The sequence below is a fragment of the Oculina patagonica genome, chromosome 3 (genome assembly GCF_052425735.1).
Source record: "Oculina patagonica isolate OP01 chromosome 3, crgOcupat, whole genome shotgun sequence".
Lineage (NCBI taxonomy): Eukaryota > Metazoa > Cnidaria > Anthozoa > Scleractinia > Oculinidae > Oculina > Oculina patagonica.
This window is the reverse complement of record NC_135760.1, coordinates 7,160,330-7,172,147: the sequence shown is the minus strand read 5'-3', so window position 1 is coordinate 7,172,147 and position 11,818 is coordinate 7,160,330. Positions and strand designations below refer to the sequence as shown.

General features: G+C 37.6%; 1 protein-coding gene across 1 annotated transcript; it reads right to left on the bottom strand.

Moving 5' to 3' along the window:
- Positions 1-1,775: 1,775 nt before the first annotated feature.
- Positions 1,776-11,674, bottom strand: LOC144645982 (uncharacterized). Its single transcript, XM_078505497.1, has 7 exons — positions 10,735-11,674; positions 8,345-8,559; positions 7,093-7,125; positions 6,937-6,975; positions 4,699-4,768; positions 2,532-2,594; positions 1,776-2,356 (listed from the first exon to the last, which is right to left on the bottom strand). Exons 1-7 carry the CDS (start codon positions 11,064-11,066, stop codon positions 2,020-2,022), a joined length of 1,089 nt encoding a protein of 362 aa, XP_078361623.1. The 5' UTR covers positions 11,067-11,674; the 3' UTR covers positions 1,776-2,019.
- Between the last annotated feature and the right edge of the window lie 144 nt (positions 11,675-11,818).

Here is an 11,818-nt window from a genome sequence, read left to right as displayed (position 1 = left end):
TTTATATTTGTATATCTATTTATATAATATTAGTATTTTTATATTTTATATTTGTATATTTATTTTAGTGTCCCCAATTAGCTATTTAGCTAAATACCCAGACACTCAAATAAAGTTTATGTATGTATGTATGTTGTTCTTTCTTTGTTTCACCGAACTCAACACGCTTTTGTTATTTTGTTTCGATATTTAAAAATATCGAAACAACTCACCGCACGCGTGTGTTTTTTGTTCGTTTCGCAAAAGTCAAACATCCACGCATTAACTCATTTTCGCGATTTGGATTTGCATTTGCTTTAAGCAGGTTTCGTTGTGTGGAATAAGTAACACTGAAATCAAAGCTCACTTCATTTCTTTTCATTGTGTCTGCGCGAGCACGACAATTGTGTCGTAAATAAAACAAATCTTTCACTGTTTGCAGTTTGTGCGCGCAAGCGAAAACGCACTATAAACAACCTATTTGTTTCGTCTTAGGATGCTTTTTAACTTTCGTGTTTCCAGAACAGCCGGTGAGTGAATTTAAATAATGGTTGCCAAATGCATCAATACTTAAAACGCGCGGACAACACGTCGAAAGGTTTTCGCTCGATCTCCTTCGGTTTTATGGCCAGCTTGACCCAAGTCTCTGCTTTTAATCTTTTTCGTTTCTTTCCGTCCTTTGTTCCTTGTACTTTTCTCCAGAATCTTCTAATGCTCTCGCCAAGAGCACTTCCAATACGCTTTTGACTAGATGCCTGACAAAATTTATCCGCTAATAGAATTTGGCATAAGCAAGATCCTCTGTTGACTAGGTAGAAACAATTTTGGGTATAATTTTATTTGGAGAAAAATTTGTTTGGCAATAGTTCTCAATCACGTTTTAGGCTGAAAACTAATAATAGAACAAAATGTTATAACCTAAAGCTGTATAATTGTTTAATTTTAATCCTGGCGAGAATCGTTTGGTTAAATAAACTCTGTTACTTTAATTTTTCAAAACATATTGGGCATGCACTCATATCTGTAACTTTCACAAAGTTCATAGTAGTATATTAACTTCCGATCCCAAGATTTCTCCTTTCTCAGGCATGCGAGAAATAAGCAATCCGTGCTGTAAACTTAATTCGTCGAAAAAAAATGAAAAAGCGACTGGATTTGCCTTCACTTAACATTTATTTAATGCCTTTCTCCATCTCTTTCATTGAGAACACTGTTTTGAAACTTAATCTTGTTTATTGCAGATCTAAGCTTATGTTTCATGCTTGTTCACTGCCATCAACCAGGGGCAGTTGTTACAAATATTGTCAACCATTTTTTGTTTCCAATCATTTTCTGTACTGCTACCCACCGTTAAATAACTTGGTCGCCCAGGTAGTTGAATATTTTGTCTGATCACACTTTACTGAAAAAACAAGGTCATTCAGTTCCTTGCTCCGCATTGATTTCATTTGGCATATGACTCTCTAAAAATACTCTTTTGCGGCAGCCCAAGGATCGAAGAATGCTGTACGATTCATTGTTGAAAAAATTACGTCTACTTAGTCTTTATAGGAGAATAGATACTGAAAATCTATTTTGAAATATTAATGATCTTCAAATGAGTTTTTAAACTTCTTTTCTGCCATGTGGAGTCATCGTCATCTTTTGCGGGTACGGATTTTTATAAGTTTCGGGAAAACATAATTTTTTTTCTTGGATGCTTTGCAAAGTATTGTGTCTGTTAGTGAAATTTTCGCGATTTTCTACAGCGCAACTGAAACAATTTTTCATTTGAATCTATAGCACCACTAAAAATATTTCCCGTTTTAATCTTCTTTATTTTTAAACCCTTACTTAGTCATTACAGTTTGATTACAAAAGCCTGTTGTGATAAGCGATAGATGCGCGCGTTCGTCACACCTTTTCAAAAAGCTTCCTCTTTCGAGGTTACAATTTCGATACAATTCATTTTTACTTCAGCAAATTTTACGTTCTAATTGATTTAGGATTTTCTCTTTCGTTTTCTTGCTATCTGGTTTACTTTTGATAGTTTTATTTTCCTCATTTGATGAACTTGCGGATCTGACAATGGCCAACATAGCCGGCGCACTCGTCATCCCCGACAGTTCTTGCGTAGAACCTTGCTGACGCCTGGGCTTGTCGGCGGTTCAGACCGACCCCAAAGACAACCGAAGGACAGCTTATCCTGCTAGGAACATTGCGAGTGTTGCAGCGAGCGTAATAGGAGTTTTTCGCTAGTTTCACGCCGAGCGCCAATGCAATGCGGACAAACCAAGGGTTGGCCTCGGACTCATCAGGGACAGTGACCAACAGAAGTAGGAAGATAAAGGCAGCAACTGGAATGAGTTTCATCGTGCTGAGAAATCTTGCGAGTGTCCTGTTGAAAAAGTTTAAAACAGTTTTTATTTATGAAGATATAATACTTTCACTTGACTAGTTTGCAAAGTAAAAACATTAATCCTAGAAACTTGCTTTCACGAAGCGTAAGGACTTGTTATCGAACAAAAATGCGAAATCGAGAAATCTTCGAATAAGTCACCAAATTAACTCACCACAAAAAGAGCTGGTCCAAGAACGTTCCAAGAGATTCACACCAAAGAACAAATGCGTGGCAACTAAAAGAAGACAGTGAGAATATCTTTGTCATTAAAAACGCCTGTGTTAAAGACTGGATTTACAAGGGCTCTCATGAACGTGAGTAACGCCATCTTGGAGCTGGTAATGTATGCGTGACGTCAAAGTGCTCAGCCTGAAGTTTGGCGGGAAAATTTTTATAGTCGAAAATCCTTGTTTTTTGTATTTTTTGGAGTTCTGTTTGAGCAAAATAGAACTGCACAAACAGGCATTTTGACAAACAAATGCCACTACAAAGAAACAAGGAGTTCTGATTGGCAAACAACAGGTTATCTTTCATCAGCCAATTAGCTTGAAATTGCCTGGATGAGGGAGGGGTATAGGACGGAGAGATTTTATTTACCTGTTTTTCTAGGAAGGGCTTTCTATGTCACGCATTCTGATTGGCTTACTTCGGTTCATATGTCATTATTGGAAACTGCTCAGTAGTCAGGCGGAACACTATAAGTGTTTCATATTAACTTCTGCTATATTTTTTTGAGCGACGTTTCATTACAAGCGCAATACGCCTTTTTTTATAAGTGTTTAACTAAACAAGAAATCCTCACTTAGACCACAAAGCAAAAATAATATATAGGACAGGGCAGTTAACAAAGGACTGGTACAAAATATAAACGAAAGAGACAAATTATATTTCATGCGTTCTGGTATTAGAAAGCAAAGACAGAAAACAGACATCTCTAACATCTCTATTAAAGCGGTGTAAACAATTCAAAATAGCTTTTGACCTTACTGACGGCCGAGTATTGTACGCGTATATCCGATGCCACGCTTCAATTTATAAGGCAACATTTAATGCTAAAGTCATCATGCTTTATTACTTTGAAAGAAACATTTTACAACGAAAAGAAATAACGCTGCTAGGCCCGTCTATAAAGCCATAGGGCTTCTTGTTTATCTTAAAATACATGCGTTATTGACCAAGCGTGAGGTAAAGAAGGCTGGATATTGACCAAATTCTTTTTTGCGTTTTTATAGACCGAGACGAAGTCAGGGTCGATAAAAACGCAAAAAAGAACGAGGCCAATATCCATCCATCTTGACCGAACAAGCTTGGTCAATAAAGGATTAATTATATATGGCCAAAAAGAGAACTTTTTCTCGCGGGACCGTAGCGGGAAATACCGAGCGGGCACTGAAGAGAGGCCCATCTTGCCCGCTCGGGTAGCCAATCAGAACACAGGATTCGCTTCATCAATCAATGTTATTCTTAGGATTCTTGTCAGATCGGATTCGTGTTATTATATAGAATCAAGGAAGTAGACTGGTCGCTATGTAAATCGAATTTTTTCCCCATGCAATACAATTTATTTCCGCGATGGATAAATTTTCACGAAGTCTCAAGTCTACCATGGATTTGATGTACTTAACTTGACTGGCATGAAAAACCCTCTCGTATTTTGTATTGGTTTGTAAAACAACGCTAGGGAATTCTTTTCCGACCAAAACACGCAGTGACTAGCTCCTAAGTCAAATTCCTCTCCTTTTATCCTTTTTGCTTTTCGCTTATATCTGTAAATATCTTTACCCGTGGTGTAATAAACCTCTAATAACCAAACTTGCTCGCGACTGTTCTGGCAAGGAACATCTTCCCTCGGTCAAAAGATGTGCTTGAGTGTGTCTGAGCACAATTTTCAACTTCCCTTTCATCTTACTATCTCTGATAAAGATTTTAACTGACTGAACAGAATGCCTTATTTCACCTGGAAGAAATTAAAACTGTAGAACTCGACAATTCATTTAGACGATTGCATGAAGTGAAGCGAAGAAATCATGTAGTAGAAAGTGGCTAATCACGAAAATTTCCAGAACTTTGAACAGATACATAGCATTCATCGACCTAGCCTGAATTTCAGACATCCCTCTGTGGTCGCCTACTTCCCTTAGGGAAGAAGGCGACCACAGAGAGATGTCTGAACTTCAGGCTATCATCGACCAGGACACCCTTAAATATCTGTGTATACTATTTTGTAAACCAGTGATTTGAATTCTATCGCTTTCTCTGTCTCTTAACTTTTCACCAACAATTACCAACGTTTCCAGATTATACTATCCACTATAAAGCTGATATAAACTGGTACTTACTCACTGAATTCACAGCAATGCTCTTGCGTTAAGGCTCGTAGGGACGGCCGGAAATTGTTTATTTTTAAGGCTTACATATAGAAAAAGTTAGGCTTAAAAAGCAGGCTTATTGCGCTTAAAAAGGTAGGCCTGTAAGGCTTAAAAGGCAGGCTTGTTAGCCTAAAAATTTTAAGGGCCAAAAATGCAAAATTACATGTATAACAACCTGTTTAGAAGCGGCGCCGTAAACTGGTTCATGTGACACAAAGAGTTTTTACCTTCACGCTAAGCTGTATGTGACATTAACGTTCCATGACGACTTCGAAACCTTCTACATGTAGAATTTGAGACGTTGAGACATTCAACAACTGTTTACAACTGCAACAATTTTGAGGTCGTATATGTAGTAATTATACTAAAAAGAATGAATGCAGCCAGCATTCGGTCAACAACGTTCGCTGCACATGCACATGGCCGCCGCCGACGTGTTAGACAATTTATTACAAATTCAATAGATGAAAATTATTCCACCGAATAAAAATCACTTCATTAATTTTAGTAAGCACACAAATATAAAACATTGAAGCTTATTTTTTAATAAAAAGCTGCTTTATTTCATTTGCAGATTTTCAACTGAATTTGAATTAAGCATGTTGTACATGTACAGTGTTGCCGACTGTTATATTTGAAAAACAAATACTCTCTACCGCATAATGTCACATCTGAACAACAAGAACGTGCAGATAGTAGTTGAATCGATGTATCTAAATTTTTTAAATGATTTCAAGTGGCTTACAAACATCAAATTTAATGTTCCGTGCAAAGCTAACTCAGAAGAAAGGCGATCAAACTTATGATCACTTACCAGCCAGCCAGTGACAGTGTGAACTTAAGACTGTGTGAAGTTGCAGTCAGGGTGCCAGCGAATATATACTTCTCCTTTTGCACAACATATTATCAAGTACAAAATCCACGCATCACTGCTGTGTGTACAGTGAAACCAGCGTCGAAATGCAACGTTCACCGTAAACAAACACATTCGCTTCACGAAAACTACATCACCACACATTCTGAAGCATGTTTCTTGCTTTGGGACCATTTCACGACCAAATGTCTAATTTGTTAACTCCCTTGTAACATGAAAAGCCAAAATGGACAGTGAATCAGCTTAACTGTTCCGTTCGGTTAACAGATTTTCAAAACTTGGCCGCCAAAACTGACACATTCGTACGTAAATAGAAGTATCAGGTTTACAATTCGTGACCTGTCACATCACACACATCAGGTTGTTTTCCTGAAATAACTCATGTTTCATCATGATAATTTCAGCAAATAAGCGATATATTTCACTTAGCAAACAAGTCTTAAACGAAAGACTCATTGTTTGAGCAGGTTAGTTACGTTAAAACTGTTGCGTGCAGAGTTGAATAAATTCCACAATTGATCACGTGCGAATGCGTAACCTGATGCTTCAAACCAACCCCGCACTTATGAACGTTCTAATCATTAACCATTCGAAGTTGCCGAAAAGAAAACTGCAATTTATGTTGGCTGTTAACACACTGCAATGTAAAAAAATAGAAATTTTACCATTGATTGATTAAAAATTCGCTTTGGGGTACGTGCCAGATGACACGAATGTTTGGTGAGTCGCATTAAAATTTATAGGGTTACAGCTAGAGTACTCATCCAGCTGAGCGTGGCATTAAAACAGCCGTTTTGCAGGGCTTCCATTTTCGTACGGGTAATCATGACTCATTAAATTAGGTTCTGTTAGGCTATTGTCAGGTTAGAAAATTTGGTTTCTCCAGTCATTCGAAAGACTAAATAAATTTTAGGCTTTGTCAGGCTAGCAATAAGGCCACCGATTCATAACGTTAATCGCCCTGAAAAAAATCACGCCTGTTAGGCTACGTGTAAGCCTAAATTTGAACCTAACAACACCTTACTATTTTCAGGCTTGGCTCTTTTAACCTAACAAATTCAATGTTAGGCTATTGTCAGGTTTGTTTCACGTTTCAAGTGACCAGATCAGGCCTAAATTAGGCCTGATTATGGCTTTGTTAGGTCAGACTTTTTCGTACGGGCACTTACTCTTTAAAGATGTATTCTCTTCCTTTCTGTGCCTCAAGTATTTAACCTTTAGTTGATACATCACAGATGTTTGTATTTGAACATTGCATGACTCAACCAGCAGAAAACTACATATAGTTATAATGAAAATTAATTATAACTTAAAGATAAACTACATGTGAATACCTGGTAAACAGTCTTTGTCTAATCTAGGCCCAAAGTTGCCTTAAAAAAGGAAACAAAATTTTGTTATACTATAAAAATACAGTTCAAGTACACGTATGCCAGTACCGGTAAAGTAAAATAAGCTGTGAGTTTAAATTGTAAAGTGTTATAATTTACCTTTGATACAAACTGCCTCTTGGCTTTGTTGCCCTGGAACAAGACAAAGATAATCTCATAAAAATGAATTTTATTATTAAGCTTAATGAACTAAAATATTAATTTTTGTGGATTTTATGATATGAATTTTCTGCATAATGAGTACTAACAAAGAGAATATACAGTGAATACAGTTTAGGATGAGTAGATCTTATGTCAGAAAAAATATTGACTGGATTTAAGTGCACGAGCATTCATGAAGTAATTGGGTAATGATAAGGTACCAGTAACAATAACATCAGGCAATAAATCAAGGAAGTGTAAGCAGAATAGCATGAGTCCATTCATTGACTTGGTGTTGGCTTTGATCGAGTCATTTAAACTTTTCAGTGTTAAGTTGACTTAACTTAAAGTATCTTACATTATTGTTAATAGTGCCTTCTGCGGAGTGTCGCGATTATCACATGCTATGCTTAGCATTGGATCATTCACAAATGTGGCTACTTATCCTCATCGAGCCCATGATGACTCTTGAGACCGAAATGTGGCTATAAGAGCATGCCAATTTGGCTATTTTACAGGCAGGTTAAATTTTACTAGAAATTAAAGACCATATATGACAGGTTGCCCATATGAGAATAAAGTTCTTCGCCACTCTTCATGTAGGAATACAACCTTAATATATGCATGTACAAAGAAATTTAATTGTCATGTCTTGAAGATTCAAGTGGGAAAGTCTTGAATAATATGCATAGCAAAATCAAAGCAATGAATACTCTTAATAAACATTTGGAGAGTTAAAGTTCACTGAGTGATGTAAATGTAAATGTTGTTTATAGTGGTCATGCACTTAGCTTCATATCTCTTCGAGATAGCTAGTTTACAGGCATGCCACTGAAACAGAGGCAACAAGTATTGGAATTCTTTGGCCATTTTTAATAAAACAATTATTCCACTTGCGCTCGTTGGATAGGGGATCGTTATATAGAGCCCCTGACAGGGGGAGTTTCCGTGTCACTGTTTTATCGCTCTTCGTGTCGCTGTCAGTAATTCAATTGAAGGAAAGTTACTTGTCCTTGTCGAAATTTATATTTTTTTTATAAGGGTTGTCGGTTGCTTCCATTTTATTTTACGTACTGTCGCTACTTTTTGGACCATGTCGCTTGTCAGAATTTATCCTGGCAGGGCCTCTATATAGCCATCTCATATCAAATGCACACTCATGGAATAATTGTTAAATAAACATGGAATCTATGTAATGTACACTGTGTACCTGTGTTTGTGGGAACAATGATTGCTTGTGTGTTGTTAATCTGTTCTTCTGGAACAAACGTTACTGGAACGTTAACACGAGGGAGGCGCTCTGCAAGGTATACCCTTGTAGATGTGGATTTAAAATTTTCCACAACTTCTCTTCCTGAGAGGTCGGAACCAACCTTGAAGAGGGCGTGGTTCCCTGCACTTTGTGACTTGAAGAAGTTTAAGCTTCTAAAGGTAAAAAAAAAAAATGACAAGAAATCAATGTGAAGAATAACAGTCTACCATGCCACTTAGGGAACAAACATTTAAATCTAAACAAAGTTGGCTGAAGTGGTAGAGGAGGAATTTTGTCACATCTTTTAGATTGCTGTAATTAAGGGTGTAGTTAGACCTGGGAGGAGGCTACTGTATGAAAGGGGGCAGATACATGTATGCTTGTTTGAAATATTTAAAAATGCTTTATGCTACGCTATGTTAGCTGTGCGCAAGCTGGGCCCCTTAATCCTACTTCAGACTGCTAAGAGCTGACCCTGTTTGCTGGGCTGGCACCATTTAGCCAGATCTTGGCACTCTTTTAAAAATGCCAAAAAAGTCAATTTTGCAACTACAGTACATGACAACAGGGCCAGGCAGGTTATACGAGATCACAGTATTGCGAAGCATGGATCCTGTCTAGCTTGGATGAGATCTCCATCTAGTTGCGTTAACTGGGCCACGATTTAATTTCTCTTCCTAGCACGCACACTGTCAACCTTAAAAATCATTATATATTCTTCTTTTAAAAAAGGATGTTAAGAGGCATAACAACTCATGTAGCGGTACAAGTGTAAAAAATAAAACAACAAATTGCTAAAGAAAGTCATCAAGATAATCAGACGTAACGCCAAAATCAATCGTGCTAAATTCAAACTGCTGTTCATGCTAAATCTGGACCATCCCACGCTGGCTCAGGATGCGTTATAAAGACATCTTGGCAAACCGAGGCAGCCTGGCTCATGAATATAAACAGACCCTAAGTAAGATCAAAACTTGAAATTTACGCCCTAAGTGTGAACAAGGAGCATTCTTTCCCTTCTCACTTAGGAGTCCCCTCCCTATAGGGATTTAGGCATGACCTGCATGGAATCTACATGAAAGTTTTATTTGCTTGTACTGCTATATCATGATGAAATTCTCATCTTTTCTTCTGTCAAGCTAATTACCTTAGCAACCCCTTCAAAAGTTTGATTTTGTCAATAAGAGCCACTATTCTAATAAACGCCCCCATTCTAATAACTGTATCCATTCTTACAAGTGCCGCTAATCCAGTAAGCGCCCCTATTGTGGATAACTGAAGTCATTGACGTCGAATATGTAAACTCATGAACATCTGTCGTACTGTACTAAACGGCCTGTCGTAAATAAGCGCCCTCCCTTAATTAGCAAAGGGGTGAAAATTAATCATAGTAGCACTTAGTTATTGTATTTTTTCTTTGCAGCAGTTCTACCAGTGGAAAACAGCCAGAAACGCACACTGAAAGCTCCCATCATGATTCGTCTAAAGATTTCCTTTCAAGTACTGACCAGGTATGTTCAATAATTGCCCTACCATAGATGATTTTTTATGTACGCAGCTATTAGAATGAGCTCCGCACCTTCTCCAAAAATATTTTATAGAGGCCACTCTTGAATAAGTACAGCGGCTATAATTTGGGTATTTACAAAGAGACTGTAAAACTATGTTCATGTTACCTCTTGTTTTTGAACAGCACTGAATACTTTCACAAGGACACTGAGAAACTGTATTCGTGCTACCTCTTGTATAAATTTTCATTCAAGAATACACACTCTCCTCAGTGTTTTAACGGTAGTTGGAATAGGCCCCGCTCTTGAGAAAGCTTTGCACCTTTAATAGGGGAAATTAAGTAAGTGCTGCTACGCTTCAACCACCATTCACAGTAATCATTGCACTTCATAAATACCAAAGGTCAACTTAAGGGACCGGTCATAAAGTAGATTTTTAGAACCAAGGAAGTGCTGTTTTAAAAAAAATATTCTGGTACAATTTTTGCATTATTATAATGCCATTCAGTGAATAATTTTACCATGACACACCCCTAATGCAGTGAATTTTTTTCCTGAACCCCCCTTTTTGACATGTTGAAAAATAGTGACCCACCCCAAATTATTCATAGCCCACCTCCCCCCCCCCCCTTGTACTTTATGACCAGTCCTTAAGACCGACTTTATTACTTCTAGTGTGTTGAAAAATACATGGGTCTCCTGGTTTCCCGAGATCAATAGATTATTCTAAAATTCTAAAACTTCGCGTCATGTTATATTATGTTCGCGTCACTTTATTTTCGCGATTTTATTTAGTGTCGCGAAAATTTCATGTAATAAGCTAAAGGTACATCAAGTTACCTGCAATTCTGAGGAATTTCTCTTTTCTCCCTTTTCAGGAGCGCCAATAAGTTCTCGCCCTTGAGTTCTTTCGGGAATTTTACCTTGGAGGACGGCAAAGAAGAGAAATCTTCGGCGTTTTCATGGGGAAGCCAGACAAAAGTTCTGGTGGGCTTGTTGCCTGGTCTCCCCTTGCTGGGCTCAGTTCTTCGACCTTGCAATTGGTTGTCTGTCTCGTTGAACAATGGACCAAGTTCCCTAAGATCTTCATTAGATTGGTTCTCCATTGCAACAACAGCTTCGGCCATTCTCTGATTAACTTCACCGTAAGCAAGGTCAGGATCCTCAGACATGAGAGTATGATGGACGCAACGATGAAAAGCACGAGGCGAATACTCGAATTTCACTCGAGTCCATGTCAGATGTCAGTTGTCAATAGACCTTTTGTTTTTCATGGTGAGAAAACACAGACGTGCTTTGTCTGCACGTGGACTAACTGATCTGAATCCATGTCGTAGCTTATTTACACACGGCATGCTGATCAACTGTTTGCTCAATAAGCTTCAATAATAACGAACTTACACAATAACCGGTAATATTAAATCAAATAATATTTTTGCAAGGAAAAGTAGGCAATTTGTCCAACAAGAATGTGACAGTTTGACCAGGGAGAAGCGTAATTAACTACTTTAATGCTTGCACAATGTTGCTACAAGCCAACATTTTTAGTTAATTATTGATCAACTTTGTAGAAATGGAAGGGAGATCTCCTTAAAAAGCGATAGCAAGCTTGTTGCTGCTAACTGATGTGTAACTGAAGTAAACAGGATTTCAGTGGCAAATAAAGTTGATTTGATTGATTGATTGATTGATTTATTTATTAGCTCTATTGTGTTATGCCTCGTTCTATAAAGAGTGCCGACACGGTTGATTAAAGTGGCCATGCATTCTGTAGTTGCTACCGATTTATTCTTTCTACGATGTTAAAACAGTAATTACACAAATTTTAATTTGGTTAAAAAGCAAAGTACGATTGATTTGTCTTTGTTTATTTGTTAAAAAAGTATACCTTTTCCAACAAAATTAGCATACGACGCAGGCACAC